This window comes from Myiozetetes cayanensis, unplaced genomic scaffold, assembly GCF_022539395.1.
Source record: "Myiozetetes cayanensis isolate MyiCay16 unplaced genomic scaffold, myiCay2020 scf1, whole genome shotgun sequence".
NCBI lineage: Eukaryota > Metazoa > Chordata > Aves > Passeriformes > Tyrannidae > Myiozetetes > Myiozetetes cayanensis.
The window spans coordinates 73,644,725-73,666,485 of NW_026086604.1; the positions used below are offsets into that span (position 1 = coordinate 73,644,725).

General features: G+C 43.0%; 1 protein-coding gene and 1 long non-coding RNA gene across 2 annotated transcripts in view; one reads left to right on the forward strand and one right to left on the reverse strand.

Annotated features, from left to right (window-relative positions):
- ANKH (ANKH inorganic pyrophosphate transport regulator) overlaps window positions 1-1,991 on the reverse strand; it is a 108,991-nt gene extending 107,000 nt beyond the window's left edge. Inside the window, exon 1 of the mRNA XM_050315916.1 lies at window positions 1,483-1,991. Coding sequence (XP_050171873.1) covers window positions 1,483-1,578 — 96 coding nt within the window. The 5' untranslated portion in view covers window positions 1,579-1,991. The remainder of the gene's footprint in view (window positions 1-1,482) is intronic.
- On the forward strand, window positions 588-16,889 carry LOC126640313 (uncharacterized). The gene is made up of 3 exons (XR_007628981.1): window positions 588-608; window positions 10,345-10,448; window positions 16,806-16,889. It is a non-coding gene; the product is annotated as an uncharacterized LOC126640313 (long non-coding RNA).
- Window positions 16,890-21,761: the final 4,872 nt, after the last annotated feature.

A 21,761-nucleotide genomic window follows, 5' to 3' on the forward strand; every position in this document is an offset into this window, starting at 1 on the left:
TAAATCACCTTTTCCCTTGTCACTTCTATCTTTAGATTTCCGTTTTTCCCCACTGACTATGATTTATACAAGACTGACTTAGTAGGAAAGCATGTAGTTGTCAGACAAGGATGGAATTGTATTTTTTAGTATCACAGTTTATTTAAGGGACTAGGAATCAAAAGGCAATTGACACAGCCATGACAAACATATGATTAATATTAGTTATTTTTTCCCCGCTGTAATATTTTTTCCTTTCACTTTTCTCTTTACAAATGGCTGAAAGTACCCACCAATTTTCTGATACCTTTGCTCAAGGAGCACAGGAGCAAGTGCCTATTCTTAGAAAACAAGATCTTCTTAGTAAAACCGAGTGACTTAGGACAAGGATAAAGCTATTTGAGACACAATATCTAGTGTGGCTGCCCAGCTTAACACTTGTGAGTAAGTAGTAGTGTATAACATCCTACTGAAAATATAATTAGTGATCAGCTCATATAGTGCAGCCTAACACAAGACCGGGGCCTGGGCTGTCATAAATACGGAAACATGAGTGCAGAGATTTGCCACACCACAGCGCAGTGGCAAACGAGCACCCTGCGGGAAAAGCTCGGCCAGAGGAGGAATGGGTACGTCAAGCATTGAACATGTTCTCAGTGCAAACGCTGCAAGCGGGGACTGGGAGGACGAAGCGGGAAGGCTGCACGTCAGGGAGATAGGTTCGGGGTTCGGGTACCAGGGGTATCTTCTCCGTGCCTATGACAGGGGACAGCCTTAGGTCACCAACACCGCTACGGAACTGCAGCAGGGCTGAGGCGCATCGAACACCGGCGGAGGCAGGGGCGCAGCGGAGCTTCACCTGCTCGGAGACTCGCCGGGAAGTCGCCCCCTCACCGAGGGGGTGCGGAGCGGCTCTCCGCCGGGATGCCGTCCTCCTCCCGCGATGCCACGGCGGGGGCTGCCGGTGGCGGGGGCCGAACCGCTGCGGCAGCGCGGCGGGGCGGGGGGGTCCGCGGCGCCCTCCGGCAACGGGCGGCGGCAGCCGGGCCGCCCTCCCCGCGCCCCGCTCCAGCCGCCACTGCCACCGGGCTGCACTGCGCTAGGGGCTGCTGCACCTGAGCGGCCGTGTCAGCGGGGACATAAACCAAAACCAGCCCCCCGGCGAATGCATTATGTAATTTGAGATTATATAATCCTGAAATACGAGGGGAAAAAAAAAAATCCCCCAAACAACCCGCCGTCCTTCCCCGTGCATCTCGCGGGGTGCGGGGCAGCCCGTGCTCTCGGGCCGCCGCCGGGGCAGGCACGGCGGCACCGGCCGCCCGCTGCTCCCACCGGCGATGGGGCCGCAGTCCCCGCTCGCCGCGATGAGCCGGGGCAGAACGGCGGGGCACGGCTCGGCTCTGCCCGCTTCGGCTCCCCTTCCCTTCCCGGCGGAGGCGCCGAGCCCCACCGGCCCGGCGCTGCGGAAGAAGGTCGCTCCCGGGAGAGGCGCTGCCTTACCTGCTCCCCGAAGTCGATGGCGATGTTGGTGATGCCAAGAGGGACCAGGAACCGGATCAGGGGCCAGTAGTTAGTGAGCGCTGGAAATTTCACCATAGTCCCAGCTGCGCGGTGACCCGCGGCGCATCTGCCGCGGCAGGAGCCGGCGCGGGAGGACGGCGGGGGGGAAGGATGAAAGGGCACCGGAGGAGGGTGCGTGCGTGTCCCTGTGCGTGTGTGCGGGCGGGGAGGAGGGGGGAGAGATAAGGGCGAGGGAAAGGAGCAGCAGAGCCCCCTAAAAATAAAGAGCCGGGGAGCGGGCGGGGGGCCGGGCCGGTCCCTCCCTGCCCGGCGCGGCGCTGGCTGGGCGGCGGGGCGCGCTGTGCTGCCGCCTCAGCAGGAGACCCGAGAGATCAAGTCCATCCCCGCCACCCTCCTCCCACACAACAATGATCCGCCGCCGATGCCGCCGCCGCCGCCGCTCCCGGAAAAAAAAAGAGGAGGGACACCGCCGCCAGCCACTCGTGCGGGCAGCGCTGCCATCCTCGGGGCGCGGGGGCCAGGGGAAGGGCCAGGCCGGGCCCCCCCCGCCCCGCCTGACGCTCGCCGGCGGCGGGGCGACGGCCGCGGCGCCGCGCAGGAAAACACCGCCCTCCTCCTCCTCCTTCTCCTCCTCCCCGCCGCCGTCGCCGCGGGGACGGCGCAGGCCTCGGTGCGGCGCGGCGCGGCCGCCGCCGGAGGTGCCCGTGCGGGCCGGCGCGGTGCGGTGCGGTGCGGGGCCGGCGGTGCGGAGGGGCTCGGCCGCGGGGCGCCGCTCCCCGTGTGCGCGGGCTGCCGGAGCACGTGGGTTTGACACACGCTCGGCAGACGGGGCTGGCGGGGGAAAGAGCGGCACCGAGCGGCTCCTCCTGACGCCGGAGCGGCCGCGCTGCGCCCCCCGCGCCCCGCCGGGCGCGGCACCTGCCCCGCGCCCTTCGCCTCGCTGGGTACCCTCTCGGCGCCGTGGGGTCCCCCCCGTCTGCGCGACCCTCGCCGCCGGAGGCAGGGGAAGGCGTTTCCTGGCCGTGGGCTTCGGGCCTCGGTTAGGGGCAGTCATGGGGCTGCTGCAAGAAAGGTGGGGTTCCTGAACGTGGCGTTAACGAGGATGTCTGACCCACAGCTCTTCTTCTGGTCAAACACCTGAAATAAATAAATGGTGAACGTTTGCCAGTGCAACATCTTTCAAGGTCTCTGAGCAAGGGAATGCACTTGTGGGTGGCAGAGCTTGTGGAAGGGCCCTCGCTGGCCGGGGCACTGGCTGCCTTCAGAATCAGGGCCTTTGATAAGCCTTACTCTGCCCTTACACCCACCCACAAGGGTGGGGGAAAGATGAGAAAGCAAGAGCCCTTCTGAATGCCTTGCAGAAGTTTCTCAACATTTTCAAACTTGCAGGGCGGTTTCAAGGTTTCATTGTGATTGAGTTTCTCTTGGGGCATTTAGGTTTGTGTTGTTACCTTCACCTTGCCGCATTTGAGGAGGGTTGGCAAATATTTTGGGAAGGTGGGAACTCTGTGAGGAATCAGATACCTGTATCTGATCTTCAGGGGAGCAGTGGCAAGAAGAAGAGTGCTGCAAAGCCTCCCTCTCCCAAAGACTTCTGTACTAAAATGTTCCTGTGACCAAACACCATTCCACACATTTGGAGAGTCAATAGGAGGTGAGCTCTGAAAATCCCTGGCAGGTAGATGACAGGCTGTGGGGTGGGGCTGGAGTGAAAAAGCCCCTGACTCCTAAGGTGACTTGGCAAAGTCAGCCCTAGTTGGTGCTGGGGGTTTTTTCCCTCCTACAGCTCTAGTTTGTCTCACTTAGTAGCCCTTGAGCTGGTACAGCCATTCTTGTGAGCACACAAGAGCAAACTCAAACACTTGAAAGAGAGCAAACCTGTCTTCATCTCATAGGTCACTTAAAATACCAGAGACATGATGTCCTGCAGTGGAGGAGGGCAAAGCAGGAGAGGACAATAAACTGAGAAGAGGGAAAGAGAAGTTGTTTGTGATTGCCTAAGCGTGTCTTTGGACTAACAGCACCAAATCTTCATCATGCTAAGGGAGAGCTAATCATCTCCAGATGAAGGAGTGGTTGGTCCATTGGACAGCTTCGAACCGTATCCACGACGGGCAACATTCAAGCTCCAGCCAACCAGATTAAACTTGGACTGAAGCAGAAACTCTTGTAGTTGCAGGGGCCTTACGCCAGCTGCCTTGTTTTATTTGTTTGCTTGTGCTGAGCTGAATTACCTGCCAAATTAAACATAAACTATGTGCACACTGAGGTGTAAGTTGCAGATCTGCATAGTAGGCTTCTTGAGCTTTGTAGCAAGTCCTGTGACTTTTGAAGTCAAGGCTGGATATATTTTGAAGCATTAATTCAATATTAAATTCTGTCTTTCTGAGAATATGTTTGGGTTTAGATAACCATATTGCCAGTAAGTAATTTCTTTCTGTTAGGGCTACTTTTTATTGAGAGTGAAGTCATTCCTCCTTGCCGTGGGTCTGAGAACAACTTGTAGATGAAATTATGGAAGAATATTTTTTATAGGTTCATATTTTAAAATATTTTCTTGGCAAAGTGTTCCTATTTTGTTTCAGTTTAAAGGGATTTTTTTTTTTAAGGGAAGAAACATTTAGCACTGTTCTTGAGTCAGAGAAAAGTAAAAGGGAATCCCCAAAGCCATGTGTAAAGATATGATTTCAACTTGCCATTTGAAAATTCCAGATGAGCTAATATTCAAGGAGTACCTCTTCTCATTCCTGGCAAAAACAAGCCACCCCAAAATTAAAGCTTCCTGAATCAAAATGTTTGAACACTGAATGTGTGTCTCACAGTGCTAACTATAAAGCACACATAGTGATTATTTGTCCAAAAATGATGTTCAGTCCTGGAAATACTGAGACACCCAAGTAGTTTAATGGAGTATAAGAGAGGCATATCCATCTGCTGGTTTGTTATGTGTTCATAAGGTAGTTGATACTTTTTAACTTAAGCAGATAATGAATCATGTCCCTTACATCTGTAATTAATTTCCATCTGATTGGTCACTTGAGAGCTCGGGTTAGCTTTTTATCTTCCTGCTGCCCAAAGCCATAGTACAGTTTTATTTTAAGAGTAGTTTTACATTTTACTTCCTAACATGTACTTGAATGTCCTGGGCAAATGTTAACCTAGCTGATGCTTTCTTGAGTTCCATATATTAAATCATTAAGCTTATTTAATAAACTGTTTGACAATGTTTTAGGCTTTGTCTGTCTGCCTCCTTTTAGTGTTTTCTCTCTGTGGGATGACTCTAGTTCTTGTGTGCTTCTCTGTCAGCCCAGGTCATATTTGCTCCTTGAATTCATTACCAAAACAAAATTGCGTTTGGAACCAAAAAACAAGGATGGTTTCACACATCTTGAAGTCAGTAGTTTGCTCAGCTGATGAGCTGAGTAAATAGGTCATTTTAGCTGTATTGGGCAAAAAACAGTGATTAGTAATCATTTCCTTTCTAGCATATTTTCTGTTACACTACACTTCTTACTCATATACCAAACACTGTCTGTTTGTTTAATGGAGTAAAAAAGACACAGAGAGGACAGCAGGAAATAATTACCCATAATCTCTCTGCTTTTTATAGAAAGATTATCTGGTCCAGGAGTATCTAAAAGGTAGCCATCTCCCTGGAGAAGTCATATGAATAGAGTACAGTGCTGTAATGTGTTACAGTGTATACATGATGAAACCTATCAGAAAACTCCCATGTGCCTGGTAAGGAAATGTGTTAGTAATTGCTCTTTAAGCAACAGGGACAAAGTCTGAAGGTGTTCCCAGTAGCAGACCAAATCAGGGTAGTGCACGTTACTTTTACTCACGCAGTCAGAAATCCAACATGCAGATCAGCACATGATCATTAACAAGTCCCAGTCCTTCCCTGAGCTTAAAGGGGTCCCCTCATCACAACTCCATGATGAGAATCTTGAGAGACCCCTGCTGTGGTATTGCCTTGCTTCAGAAAGGTGCCTCTTTTTACCTTGCAGAGGCTACTGCTAATTACCTGCTAGAGAAAATGGGTCTTGGGTTTGTTTTCTTAAATCACTATGCTTGGACTTTCCATCTCTAATTGGCTGTTTAGCTGTCACCCCTGTTTTTTGCAGCTACTGGGTCTCTTCCAAACCTTTTCTTCTACAAAGGATTTTTTTCTTACAGTCTAAAATTTGTGAGCCAGTTGTTCCACAAAAGGACAGACAAATTGGATTTCTCAGCCTAAAGAATGGCCAATGATTCTGATCTCTGAATGGCCTTGGGCTGGGAAAGAGCAAATGATGACTGTCTTTTCCTATCCCCCTCAGATAAAGTGGAATGACATCTCTGCAATCATGTTCTGCTTCTGTCTTGAGTTATTCCTCCCTTAGCAACAGCTGCCTCTTGCAGACTTAACTTTTAAGTTTGAACTGAGTCTGATGCATATTTCCAGCTCTTTACACAACAGTAATTAAAACAATAAGATTGTCATTTAAAAATGTTGTCAAATTATGACTGAATGTTACTGAAGGAATGCTCAGAATGTGGGTCTTGCGTACAAAGTGGAAAAATACTCTCCTATCTAGTGTTGAGGAATAAAAATAGAAAAATCTTCTAGCCACTAATTTTTTTAGGGGACTGGCCAAACATAAAGCTCAGTTTTAAGGAATTTTCATGACTGAACAACTGAAGATCCCCTTCTTCCCTGGGACCTGAGTTCTGCAGAAAGCCTGTTTCTAGGAAAAATGTCTGCTCAGCCTCTTCTTTTCCTGCAAAGGAGAGGGCAAAGAAGAGCTGGATGCACAACACTTTCTCTTACCATGTGTAAACTAAGCCTGAATCACTACAGTCACTGTGAGTTGTGCAGAAAGCGTTCATCTCAGAGGGTTAGTAGAACTCTCTTTATCTCACTCCTCATGCATCAGCCGTAGGATCAAGGGGCACTGTGTTCTTGGGCTATGTGCCTGGCCATGACTTCTAGACTCTTGCAGTTCATGACTGGAAGGACTACAGAAATGCTGCAGGAGAAGTCTGAATATTTGTATAACATTTTATTCTGTGACTGGGTAGAGTTGAATTGCAAGATCAGAAAACAGCCAAAGGAATCAGGTTATCAGTCAGACAAGTCCAACTAATACAGTTCTGATTTAGCTGCAGCTCTGTGTGAAGAATAAAAATGGTCTTTACAACTTATGTCCCCTCCCCAAGGCCAGTCTGCTCTGGACGCAGCTGGTGTGTCAAGTTAGATGATAAGGATGGTGCCCCTGCAGTAAACTCATGTCTTTCTTTCTTTGGCTGGCACAAGTGCACTGGCGCTTTCAGGCAAAATTGTTTTCTAGCTGATGAAGCTAAACTTAATAGACAAAGACAAAAATAATGTTGGGTTTCAATGACACAAGGAGACCTGGGTTGCTCAGTGTGCAAATAAGTGCCTGACTTATTTTTCGGGTGAGAGTCAACTTGCTGTCTCTGGTCTCCTGCAGCAGGGAACTTGTTCAGAACCTGCCTTCTGCCACAGGTCACCTGGGAGTGTTGGCTCTGTGTTCCCCATCTTCACAGTGGTGTCTGGCTCCATGGCTCACTCAGGCTCACGACCTGGGGTAATCCCAGCTGTATGCATGACTTGTGGTGCTGGCCTTAATAGCGTTATTTGTTCTTTGGGCTTGTGTTCTGAGTCCAAAACTGTATTTTCTTCTGAGGCAACCTGGGGCATGTGACTCTGCAGGAGCTCCAAAATGAGAGAGCTGGTGTGAGCAGCTGGTCTCAATCTGTTGGTGGGGGATACATAGGGATGCCCAGATGCAGCCCTACTCACTGAGGCGATGCTGTGCCATTTCTTAGCAGGTTAATCCAAACAGCTCCTTCCTCAGTGTTGCAGTGATGTTATTGTAAATATTGCATTGCAGAAGGCTAACTGGACCAGGCACTGCCTGGTTTAAAGATTTCTGTCTCTCAAGTGCTTGTAACATGGCATCTGGGATCCTGAGGGACCAGAGTGCTTATGAACCTTGCATGCTACAGAGGGAATTGCATTGTCCTCGCACCAAGCCTGAGGCTCCAGTATTGTTTCATGATCAGAGGAAGAGAAACTTTCTCATCATCAAAGCAAACATATACAAATGTTGCATTTTCTCAGCACAGGAGAAGATAAGTTTTTAAACACAGGGTGGTTTTGTGTAGGTTTTTACCTTGTCTAATTTCTAAATTAAGTTTATTTAATGATTATAACTTAGGCATTCAAACATCTTGAAAAAATGCAAGTAATAATTTAAAATATTTTCCAGAATTATTTCTATAAAATAAATTAAAATCTAGTTATGCAGATTTGCTTGGAATTCAGAACCCATTCTTCAGTTTACATTTGACATATTTGCTTGAGGCGTTAGGATATACCAGGACGTTCTGCAGTCTGTTTCATTCTCACTAAAACATCTACCTGTAATGTCACTTGCTGTGCTGTATATGAAATTTAATAGCACACAAAGCCACCAGTGATTGCAAAGGTCAATCTTTATGGGTTTGTGTATCATTAAAACAGTAATCAATACTGAACTTGAGTTGTCTGTGGAGATTAATGATGTAGTTGAACACCATTTAACTAAAACTTGTAGGAGGTGGTGGTGAATTTGCATTCTAAACTCTCATATTGTAATGTTCTTTTGTGATGAGCTCAGTAGTTAGAATTATTGTTTAAATGTTTCAGGAATACACATTTATAAGCTTGCAATACTCCATCCTCTCCAGTTTTATTTATAAGGGGCTCACTCCTTCCTAAACATGTCTTGCCAAATATGTGTCTTGCCAAATATGACTTCTGTGTTGTCACAGCAAACCATAAAATAGCCTCTGTATAGAACCTACAGTAAACTAATGAGTAATCAGTGTATTTGTGAAAATACTGTAATATGCAAATGCATAATTATTTATTAGTACTTGTATGGCTGAAAATGCTATAGTATGTGCATGCCTAAATCCAGTATTTCTTGAGTATAAATTTCAGCAGAAGATCTCTCAGTGATAAATTTTGTATTTACCAAGTGCAATAGGACAAGGGGTAAGAGTTTTAAACTAAAAGGGGGTCAATTTGGATTGGATATAAGAAAGAAATTTTTTTACAGTGAGGGTGATGAAACACTGGAGTAAGTTGCCCAGAGACGTGGTGGATGCCCCACCCTCCCCCTGGAAACACTCCTGGTCAGGCTGGATTGGGCTTTGAACAACCTAACCTAGTTGGAGAGGTCCCTGCTCATTGCAGGGGGCCTGAACTAGATGATCTTTAAAAGTTTCTTCCAACCCAAGCTATTCTGAGGTTCTATGAATCTATGATTTAAAGATGAGTTTGAGATTTAGATAACATTCAAATACTTTCTGGCACTTACAAGTCTGTATGAGAGCATCTATAAACTTGCTAAAGGAGTGTAGAAATCTTCCATTTCATGAAGGATGATGAATGACATAACTATTGGCATTTTTCCTTCTCCCAACGTTTTTTCTATCAATTTTTTCTCTAGTTTCAAACCAGTGTTATAAAGAGGCAAAAGAAACAAGGCACAATACTGGCTGTCATTTACACGTGGACATGAAATATCTGAGGCAGGATTCTCTCAAAATCCCCCTGCCTTCCCTTGTGCATATTTAATTAACAGAACTCCCATTCTTCCTAGGACATGGAAAACTAAATGTTTTGAATTATGTTACCAAACTTGTTCGTTATTTTCCTGTTTCTTTGGGTACAGTGCAATGAGTTTGCTAATCCCGTCAGACTCCAGATCTATACTTATTGTCTAAACGAGGTGTGTTTGTATCTGAATATAGTCAAAGAACTATTTCTTGCAAGTGGGTGGATCATGACTCTTGTTAACTGAACCACACGTTGTGTGCTAAGATAAGCTTAAAAAAAGAGAACTGTGATATAGTCTTTTCTGTCTATGAGAATTCAGATTAACATGTTATTATCTTAAATTGCAAAAGAGATCTGTCATATACAGTGGAATAAAACAGAACTGATTTACTCAGTTACTACTGAAAGTAAAACCTGTGTGCTGAATGCATTTCTTACTAAAACTGTGTAACAAGTGTATTGTCTCAGTTGGTCATGAACCACAAGGAGTTTGGTGTAGACAAGCTACCAGACCCACCAATGTATTCAGCAGTTGATGACCACATTTCCCTTCCCTTCCCTTCCCTTCCCTTCCCTTCCCTTCCCTTCCCTTCCCTTCCCTTCCCTTCCCTTCCCTTCCCTTCCCTTCCCTTCCCTTCCTTCCCTTCCTTCCCTTCCCTTCCCTTCCCTTCCCTTCCCTTCCCTTCCCTTCCCTTCCCTTCCCTTGCCTTGCCTTGCCTTCCCTTGCCTTGCCTTGCCTTGCCTTGCCTTGCCTTGCCTTGCTTTGCCTTGCCTTGCCTTCCCTTTCCCTTTCCCTTTCCCTTTCCCTTTCCCTTTCCCTTTCCCTTTCCCTTTCCCTTCCCCTTCCCTTTCCCTTCCCTTTCCCTTTCCCTTTCCTTCTCTTCCCTGAAAAAAAAGGCTTCTGGAATTAAAGAAATACTTTGAGAAGAACTGCATTAAACCTGGGTCAGTCTTGAACAAAGACTGATTTGATGAGTAATGTCAAGAATCAGTCTCCATCACATCTAAACCACGTTGCAGTCACTGTTTAAGGTACCACAATAAGACATAAACTCTGAGTCAGAGCTCCTCCCATTAGAATTAACAAGTTTGGGCTGCCGAGGCCTAGTCTGGAAGGGAGTGGTTCAAGTGTCCCTAAACCCATAGCTATGAGGAAGAACTAGGGGGAGACCTGTTGACCCATTTTAGTCATTCTCTGTTCTTTCTAATATCTCATTTTCTTTTAGCAGCCTGGACAGGGCCGTAACCTGTGGAAGTGAAACCCAGATTTTTCTCCATCCTCAATCCAGCAGCCGTGCTATGGATTGGTGGAAAAAGAAGGCGATAAGAGGTAATAGAGAAACCACATATGACAGGGTGGGCTTGTTGTGTTTGGGAAACCTTTGTAGTTATGGAAGGAGCTGTGAGTTCTCCTTCCTTTCAGCTTGGCAGCTGGATCAAGCTGGCCAGAGGCATTCCACTCTGTGATGCCAAAGAGCTGCACAGAGAGCAATTGCTGTGCTCTGGGTAAGGGGAATGAAGATTTGCTGGAAGTGGCACTGGGAAAGCACAAGGGAGTCTAAGCGAGTTTTCCAGTTGGAGCAGGGCTTGTTGGGCCAGTTGGCAATGACAATAATAACCCCATCTTCTGCTTCTGTGGGTGGAGTTCAGTGGTGAAAACAGCCTGTGCTTTGTTGCTTCTGCTGTGAATTTATAGCATGGCACCATGGTAAATAATTGATTCTTCCCAAAGGCGCTTTCCTTTACTGAATATAATGGCATTACCTCTCAGAATCTGGAAGCAGAACCTGAGTAGGTGATGAGGCTAAAGGCCTGAAACCTGTCAAGGCAGGGGAGCAGCATCATCTCATGCGGAAGTAGGGGAAGACAGAAATTTGTGGGCATCTGTCCAAGAATACGTGAAAGCATCTGCAGTGGGTCAGGATTGCTTTGACGGTGGGTAATGCCTTGGTACCTTGCTGTTTAGGATCAGCCCTGCTGAGAAGAACAGATGTAAATTTGCTGTAGGATGCTGTGGTGCTCACTGTAGTCTGCAGTTTAAAATGTTAGAATTTTGTTGGTGGTGAGAAGATTTTTTTCCTTGTTTGTTAAAGGACAGGAGGAGACTACATGTAAAAGGTTACCTGTTTTGAAATACAGATTCTATGAGGAGGGTATCTGCCCTCGGTCTCTTGATGAAGGAGCTGTATGACACTGAAGCCATTTCTGTAACAAACAGCCAGCAGTGAATGCAGTTAGCAAGGATTGCTGCTGATCCATACAGGTAGCACATGTCCCAGACACTTAGGTTTAGTGCCTGAATAGTATGGAAACCTCTCTTCCCAGATGGATTAGACAGCAATCCTCAAACCCAAATATCCATCTAAGGCAACAAATTTATTTCCCATTCACCTGACATCCGCTAAGTCTGATGTTCATCAGCATGGTCCCACCAGAAAAAGAAATCCCTTTCTATCTACTCAGTGTGGACAGTGGCAGACTAGGCCAGGACTTTTGCCAGTACACTCTGAAGGATGTCAGTCTCATCTGCTGTTATTTTTCAGGTTTTGCCAAGTTTTCAGTGTTTCTCAGTTAAGTCTGGTTTTCTTTCAAGCCAGAAGCTACTTGTCCTTTTTGAATGTCCAGACAATAAAATTTGACTTACAATGCCCAAATGCCTAGCTGCTAATCCCTGGAGAATTTGAAAGATTTTCTGAGACTTTTTCTCCTCTGGTAAAAATTAGTTGAAGGTGGTTGGGTAGCCTAAAGAATGTGAGGCAAGGACAAATAGATGGACAGCCAAACAGCAGAGTATCAGACTGCCTCATGTGGCTAGGAAACAATTCGTCATGTAAATATGACCTGTAACAACTGTGCCTTCAGACTGAAAATTTTATTGGCCAATAAAATGGAAAAAAAGAAAAAAAAAAAAAGAAGTGTCTTTCCCCCTCATTTTTATCAGGTATTTTATGTCTGACTACTAACTTATGCAAAATCCATGGAATAATTCAAGTGAGGTTTTTTCCAAATGTGTAATGGATCTCTTTGAACTTTTAGCACAGATAAAAGGCTTATTTAAAAAAAAAAACCATGAACATTGTTTAGCTGATATGAAGCCCTGGGAATACAAAGTTAGAATCAGTGCTATGTGCCTAAGGATTAATCTCCCTGTTAAGTTTAAGCATTCTTTGATTCACAGCATGTAAACTGCCTAAACAATTTCTTTTAATTTAGGGCTTTGCTAGTGGAAGATGTTACAAGTACCATGAGGAAATTTTCCAGGCTCAGGTTCCTGCCATTTGATCTTCCAGCTCTGAGTTGAGCTCCTGGGGGTTCAGACATCCTTTGGACAAAGTGATGAGGTCCCAATATGTGCCCTGAGGTGAAACTTTTTGCATAGCGCCCAGTCTTTAATGTTGTAGAGTGTTGTACTTATATATTTTGACAAGTTTAGTTGAATCTTAATTATTTATATAGCTTCAGAATGTAAAGTGATTCATTTCTGCAAAAATAATTGCTTCTGCTGCATAAGAGCAAACACATCATTGTGCTGCCTTCAAGTCTGTGACAAATTAAGACACGTCACCAATGAGCCAGCAATTGCTGCTTATTCCCACTGGGGGGTACCTTAGTTTTTATACTTACAAATATTAGTATAGAAAAATAGCTAATTGTATTTTATCATGTAACGCATATGACATTTCAATTATTCTCTTAATAGTCACTATGCTACAGTCATCTCTGTGTGTGAGAATTTGCACGAGTGGAGGAAAGGAATGCAGTGCTGTGGGATTTCTCTGTCACTGTGTGTTCATGTTCCGCTGCTGGTGGGTTCTGTGGCATCAGTGGGAGCCAGGATGAGCAGAGCCATTGTTCCTTCTGGTGCTTTTTTGTATAGTTTTGATGGCTTTGAGTTTTTCTCCTGGGCACGAAAATAAGGACTAAACTGGACTAGGGATGTTCACCACTATGGAACAGTAGTTCCTCACTATGCTTGATATCTCTAATGTGACAGAAAAATCCCTCTGGTAGCTTTGTGCTGAGCTTTTAGGCTGATGAGAAGTAGTTTGGTGCAACATTAAATTTAGGGCTGATCCCAAAATCTGCTTTCAGATTCTGGATGATGATATTGTTCTGTGGAGGCTAGTTTACCTATTGTGAAGGAAATCCATAATTTTTGGTATTTGTGTGGGTGTATGTAATTTTCAGACAGACTTGCTGTTTGTTGCAGAATTTGACTTTAACTTTTATTATTTCATTTAGTTCTTTAAATGATTGACTCTGAACCCTCTATATACAGAACACATTATCAATGAGGTACCTGCAGATATAGGTGTGCCTGTGCTTGAAGGAGACTGAGTTGATATGTATTTCCTAGTTTTTTGCTTCTTACAGTCCCCCTTACCACACTAAGTAGCTTTTTCTTCGGAAATGGATCTTTATTTTGCTATTCTATCTAGCAGTACTTCTGTAAAAAAAAATGTGTTTAAGATTTCCTTTTCAACAGCAAATCAATTGGAGCTGGTAAGTTCTTTATTAGCTGATAAGTTCTGTAGCTGTAGTTCTTTATTAACTGACTGCAAATTCTTTGTTTTGTTTTGAGTTCAGAAATATTTACTAACATATACCAAACACCTCCATCTGATTCCCACTTCTTCCATGTGTGAATGCAGAACTGGTTAGGTTATTCAGGGGTACCAGACTTCATGAAAGAATCTTTACTAATGCCCCATATGACACCTGACTAAACTTTTTTGTATATTTTTCAATAGATCTGATACTTCCAGTCCTATCAAAATTCATTGAACAAATCTTGATATTTCTTTCTAACATCTCATTATCCCCCCTGCACATCTGGACATCTCTGAAATGCAGACATAAACACACAAACTCCACAATATTTTATTTTTATTTGTACATATGTACTGAACTGAATTCCTTTGGGTACTTCTGGTATTTAAGCAATAGCACACATAAACTGTAGCTTCCGTTTAATTTTTAAATGACAAAACGTAAATGAAGGCGTTTGTGAGTTTGCCCCCAAGGGATGCTTTTGCTTTGTCAACATAAAGGTTTTATTCTGCTGTGATCAGCAGTTACCTTGATGGTGCCAATGTTTTTACAGCATAACCAGGTAAAATGTAGCTTAAAATGAACTTCTCTTTTCATTATCAAATTTGTCTCATGTCTAGGACAAACATCATTTGTTGAAGGATTATGCCTTTTTAGTTCAGTTTGCTAATGTAGCATATGGGAAATTCTGTGATAGCTGTTCTTGGTAGTAATCTTCCAATTTTGGTTGCAGCCATGGCTATGACTGGAGGCTTGACCTCTTGTGGCTGTCTGGGCCAGAGATGGTAATCTTCCCAGGATATGGGTGAAAACAAGAGGTTTGGTCTCTCTAGTCCATGAAATTGTTTGTTCATGCAGGAAACACCATGGACTGTTAAAACTGCCATGAGGACATTTGACCTAGAGTTGTCCTTCAAATGCTGAAGCATCCAAACTTTCCTTCCATCTAGTTGTTTCTGGCAAAATGTCAGAAAGCACTGCATTTTTTGTCTACTTTTGCAGTAAAGCAGGAGATACCTTTCATTTAAAGGTAGTGGAATCGAGGGAATAAAATACAGAGGTGCTCTCCCAAGGTGGGTTTCTCTCCAGCTTCTGAAAATGCAGGTTCTTCTTCACGGTCACAAAAGTGACCCCCAAAACTTATGAGTTAGTTGAAACTTGTTCCCAGTGAGGTCTGTAAATGTTTTGGACTGCACAGAAAGGGTCTCCTGGTTCTGTTACTCACCATTTCCCAGAGCAAGCCGGTCTTCCTTCCAGAGCAAACAGACATGAGATTTGAGGAAGAATATACAATACCCATCTGGGGTTTCATGAGCAATGCAACCTCAGAAACACAGTGAAGGGACTGAAGCAGCTAAATTCAGGGTAGGTGCATGAATGCAGCTGTGTACTGAATTGCTGGTTTTATTTCAGCCCAAGGCCACCCTGTGTGCAGGGAACTTCAGCTCGTCAATCATAGTGTTCATCCACTGGTTGCACTTTGTGTAGCAGCACTTTAGGTTTCTTATTTGCTTTCACAGGATATTAGGCTGCCTGTACCCTCTTCCAGCACCTGATTCTAGTTTGACAGATCCCTTGTTGCAAGGTGGCCTTTGCCAAGAGTAACTTATTTATTTTACGTCTCAGAATAAGTGAAAAGACTAGTTTTTCCAGATGCAGTGTGAAATGTAAATGCACTCGTTAGCGATGGACCGCCCCAATGGCCCTGAGCCTGGGGAGCTAAACCTCTGGGAAGGGCCCCAGCATGGGGCTCTCCCCTTGATACCGCTTTATCAAAGGTAAATAAGCCAAGATTTGTCTAGCTGCTGAACATGCTTTGTGACTATTAATTAACTGAATAGAGATTTAAATGTGATGCTCATTTTTAATCTTTTACAAATCACTATTAATCCACCCTGTTTATACTTCCACGCTCTAAGCAGGAACAATTCTTATTAATCAATACACCCATTTGCTGTTTTACCATGGAAGGAAGCAAGGATTTGCTGCCTGCGTGCTTTATGCACAGGGATACCACTGCCAGGATCCCATGAGTCTGCATCAGAGGGAGACTGGGAGCTAAAGGAGCCTTGCTGTTAAGCAGATTAACAGTGATTTCTTCAGTCTGGCAGCAGTTGCATGTTACTCGTTCTGTGCTTTGCAAGATGATACTTCATCAAATAAATGCACTGTCAAAGTTAATTAGTTACATTTTTATTTTGCAATTTACCACCCTGATGACATCCTGCTGCTGATGAAAAGTGCTCCAAAAGAACATAATTTGTGCTCTAGCTGGTAGATTTTATGCAAACATGAAAAGCAATATGAAGGCTATACATTTGATTTTACTTCATTGGTTGGTGCTGACAATATAAATGCTAATTTAACTTTTTGGAGATTTTGACCAAGCTGGCAACTTTCAGGAGTCTATCAGCTGTCTGCACTTGATAATGTCTCCTGCTCTTATAGTGAAGACATGAATGCATGGAAACCTCTGAACTGTGATCATTACAAGAATGACCATTGTTTCATGTATTACTTGTGATATTCTTTTATGTTCTATTCTTCAGGGTGCTTATCTCTTATTCTGTGAAATGATATAAAAAATTTGGGCTGAAGCAATGTCAGTGAATGAAGTTAAGGTGCTCATCTGTCTGTCAGATATCACTTCTATCAAAAAAACCCACGCTGACCATTTATTTCATAGCTGCCAAAATGCTTGGCAAGGGATTCAGTAGAAACATCTGCATATTCACAACACTTTGGGTTATCTTTCTAGAGATGGAGATCCTACCAGCTCAAGGAATGAGATAGATAATGTCTAGACAAAAATTCTCTCCAATGAAACATGGTGATTTTTCACTTTTTTCATGAAATACTATAGATAGCATTCATTGAAACCCTTAACAACAATGCAAATACATGGCAGTAATTATAAAAACAATTATAGCATTATGAGGATTGTACTTATGTTACTTATCTTTCAGCAAAATAAAAAAAAATGTGTAGAAAGGCCTTCCTTTTAGATGGAGGATGTAGTAAAAATTCACTGAGACAGGATAATTGCTTCATTTTCTTCAGAAGTCTGAAAAGTAGCTATACGAATAATCATCATCAGATGAATTGTTGAAGAATTGTGTTGTGCTCTTATCTGCAGCTAAAATCAGATATGCAATCCGTGTTTCATGTGTACTGCCAAAAAGGGCTCTGATACTGCAAGCCCGAGAGGTTACTCCTTGGCAAAATAACATCACATTGATGTAGGTAATGTCAAACGATAATAGCTTTTATGGTGTCTTGTCGTCTTGTATATTTTAGATTCTTTCCTATATTTTGGTGGCAGGAAACACCTAGGCTAATAAATGCCTTACTAACTGAATAAGGTGACTCATTGAAAGTCAGGTCCTCAGTTCTCTCAGGATTATTTAAATGTTCTAGGCATGAAACTTCAGCATTATTGAGGCTTGTTTGTTTGTTTGTTTGTTTTTGTTTTTGTTTATGTTTTTTTGAAACAGCACTGTTCTGGGAGACATCTCTGCCAAAGTATATCATGTATCACTGGCACTCATTCAAAAGTAATTGGGACAAGAATCTAGACTGGGCCTGGCGGTATGGTGGATCAATTTCCATTCTCCAAACTGAGAGGCATGTGTTCAGATGAAAATTGTTCTACCCTTGTCCTCAGATGGTGGAAGGAGATAGTTCAGACAGGGGCTGAATCACCTTTTTGAGGTTCATGCTTCACCCTGATTATTATCTAGAGATAAGGGAGTCTTGCCTGGTTAATTATCAAGGGTGGAGTCACACCTTTCTGTTTGTAGTGGGGTATTACACTTACATTCAAAATCTGGACTTTCTTTTTGTTTCTATTATTAATCAGCAAATTCTCACTGTATCATGGGAAAAAAATTAGTTGTGGAGAGGGTGAGGATGGCACTGAGTACCTAGAAGTTCCATGAGGGGAATAAACTGGGCTCTATGGTGAATCTCAGCAGCTTGTTGTTTGTTCTGGGAAGCATCCTCAGTCAAGTGGACAGCTTTCCGCTGTTTTGTTTTTTAATGGGGTGGCCACATCCTCCCCATTTACCCCCTGCTGCCTTCATCCCTTGCAAAACTGCTCTGACAGGGTAACCCACAATTACCAGAAGCAAAGACCCATCATTACACTTCCATCAGACTGTGCAAATACTCATTTTAAAACACAGGAAGTCCTTGCGTTATTGCCTAACTACATTCCTTAGGGAGGAAATAAACAGGCAGGGGTTAAAATCTAGGTGACAGAGGATGCATCTTGACAAGCTTGCTTTCTATGCCAGTAAACTTTAAAATGTGGTACAACTGTATCCTCCTGCACGTCCTGAAATAGTGAGGTGACTGTCATGAAGATCAACAATCAGCTCTCCCAAAACAAGCTGCAAATTTTGTTTTGCAGTTTCAATATTCAAAAGAAACAAAAAGCATTTCTAAGTCAATGTCATTGATTATGATTGCTATCTACACATGCCATTGATGTTCAGCACTAAAATACTCAATCAATAGCTTCCAGATAAAATGAATGTTTTCTCAATGGAGTGTTTATTTCTTCACTAACTATTTTTTTTTACAAAAGTCTTCTTTTACAGAGCTGTCGCTCATCAACATATGGCTAGAATTAGTGTTAATCTAGTTGGAATTGATGGGTTGCTTCAATCAAGCTTCAGGAATCTTCAACTTTGTAACTAGGGACAGAATCTGGAATGAAAGGTGACTATTACAAGATGCATACATTTGTAGAAATCTTACGGTGGATTAAACATGCAAGCACAAAACATGCATGCTTCTGTCCCACAGTGGCTAGAAACAGGAATTCCCAAAGACAGTGACCTTCAAGTATTGGAGTATTTAAGCTACAGAAAGCAAAGCACATGTTTTAAATTGATTGTTTTCTAACAGAGGAAGTGATTTTTTTTTTCTTGTTGTACGTTCAATGGGGGTTATTTTAAATTAAAATACTTAGGAATGCTATCCATTCTATCAAGTCTGTGTGATATTTAGTACTGTAGTGGCTGTGTATGCATGCTCTGTACCAAATTGCTCCACAATTTGCGAGACTAATGAAAGAAAAATTATATAAGGGGACTAACCAGGGGACCAGGTGGGACAGAATAGTCCTTCCTGACCTTGGCATCTGAGAAGGTTTTTTTTAAAATTATAACCATGGCCCTAAACTTACTATTGGCCTAAGCATATATCTTCTCTGAACATCAGTGAAGAAGAGGGTTTTTCATGTTTGTTTGTTGGTTTTTTTTTTTCCCCAGTAATGAATTTTCCCCAAGACTAAAAACCAGCAAGGAAACCAATCCAGACTAGAACAATAGAAAGGCTGGAGCAGATGGCAGAGGTCTGTGATCAGTAGGTACAATATTGTTTTCCTTAGGGGTGTGGGTGTGGAAGAAGGGTAAACTACTTTGTTTTTCCGTTGTGATAAATTTTCGGGAAGACCTGGGATACTGGAACTTCTTTTTTTTTTCACAGTCACTTTTTGGGATTTATGGTAAATTTAGCAATCGGGAAGTAGAGTCATCCTTCCTGACTTATGATGATGAAGTGCAAATATCAGCTCTTTATTCTCCTGAAGGTCATACGACTTGAGAATTGCTATGAATGTTGGCTTCTCAGACCAAAAAGAACAAACATTGTGTTTTTCATTGAAAGGCCACTGGGTTCACAAGATAGTTAAGCTCAATAGGGTAAAAACTGCTGCAGTCATGTCATGTCTCTTTGCACAACTTTATGCCTCACATGGTCTCTTAATACTTTGAACGTAGATAGATTTTATCAGCTTTGAGTAGCATGATGATATTTAATTTTCTCTTACTATTATAGACATTGTAATGATTTAGTCCCTCTACTTATGTTCTGGTTAATTTTTAGGTTCAAACAAAGTTTCCAACTTGAAATAAAATGGAGGAAGCCTGAAGCAATGCTTAGGTATCCATACACTGTATGAGAGTCAGGGTCAACACTGGTATACCAGTATGAAAGAGCCATCAAGAAGTCTTCATATATGATTACTTCAATAGCTCACGACATTTGGAATAAGAAATAAAGGCAGCATATCTGATAAGATCTGCTAGATAAATGTGGAGTTCTTAATGGTTGCTAGCATACAGTCTACTTAAACTCAAAACCTGTGACATGTTTGACAGCCAAACCACTTCTTAGAAGAGAATGAAATGTATAGCTCTCTGTAGTAGAGGCAGCGAAGTTCAGTGGTAACTTGATCACTGTGTAAATGTCTGGCATTTCCTTCTATTCAAGGAAAATTGCATGGTACGCATTTACTCTCAAGACAATCCATCAAGAGGCCTACATAAGCCAAGAGTGTATGTTCATGTCAAATATTTCACCCACAATTTTTTTTCATTCTGAAGCTTGCTTAAGAGTACATAAAGTGGATATGTGTGGGTGTGTAGGGGAGAGGAAGGCTTTCCCAGCTGAGAGCCGCACATCTGGAATTCTCTCTCCACAGTCATAAACTGGCCGAGTAAATATCCTGTGTGGGATCCTTCAGAAAAAAACTCAAAGATCTCTTCCTTTTCTCTTTATCATGGTTTCCCTATAATTGTTGTTTTGTATGGTTTTGAGGTGAGAGAAAAAGGGGATCGTATTTTGTTTTTAGGTGCCTTTCAGGTGCCACTCTGAGGTCTCCTGACAATTATTTTTACGTAACACAGGTTAATTAGTTGTTGATGAAATTCTAGCTAGTAGTTACTGAGGAGAGAGAAGTTTTACAAGAAAGGTTGCTGTTAACTTTGAAGGAAACTACAATAGTCTGAACCTTCACTACGTTTTGCCTGGCCATCTCAGCAATGTCTCACATTCTGGCTCCCGGAACATGTCTGGAGAGTGTCAGCTGGTCACATGTCGTTCTCCCCTTCTACTGACATAAACCTGGAGTCCTGTCATTGAAGTCACTGCATGTTTGTGCAATCCGTGCTGTTTAGATTCTTTATCTAAACCCTACATTTCGTGTATATTTGTTGAATATGAATATAATAAGAATAAAATCTTATTCTCCTAACGTTTTCCAGTCTGTTGGGTGAATGACTTGGGGTTCAGCTACTGACCTGGGGGTGTCTAGGTTGTTTTTCCTCTTGTGATTAAGTGGCAAGGTGAGTTCGTATTGCCAGAAACATAGCTGTAACACAGGGAATGGGCAGGGACAGACTAAGAGTTTTGTTTTGCAGACAGGCCAGACTTATTTTTGGTGGCTTTGGCTTGGTCATGTTTCAGAAACCTCACTCATAAGAGTTTTTCCTGCCTTCAAAACCTCACTTGTTTTAACAATAACAATAACAAATTATAAATGTCTCCATCTGTAAGAGAACTAACTCGATCAAATTGAAAGGCTCATGTTACCCAAGACATAGGGAACAGTGTGTTTGAGTGCTCTGCAAACATTGGCCAGAGACATTGCTCTTAGGCCCGGTGAAGATTTCTAGACAGCAGAGTACCTGTGGGTGCAGAATTTCATGAAATAGCCATCTTTACAAGTAATGTTAGAAGTAGGATTGATTCTAGGCTGGTCTTTAGGCTGCTGTTCCTGGTTTCCTTGCAGGTGGATAGGTGGCTTAAATATAAACCTAACATTTCACCTGGCACAGCAGAAAGTCTGAACAGTAGACAGTACTACCATTTATAATTTGCTTCCAAAAATGGTCTATAATTCTATAGTTCTATAATTTCTTTCTTCTATATTGTTATCTGTCTAGTTCCTATCAGAACCTAAGTTATATGGTATAAGGTAACTGAAGCCCTCAACAGCATAATCTCCCTGCTTTATACTAGGTTGCATTGAAATCCTGCTTGTGTATGGGGCAGGAAGAGAGTTTCAGACCCATTTCAGACCCACTGCTGATTTGAGGCATGTGACTAATATACCTTAATGAACATAAACTTGTAGTGGCTTAAAAACAAAGGCCTTCAGGCTTAAAACCTGTCAATCTGATATTCCTTTATAATGAAAATAATTATTTGATTTTGCCTATGTTTGTTGTAGAAATGATAAATACAAAAAAGTATTTGGTAGGGAAGGAAGACAGACAAGATATATTTCATAATGGAATAATAA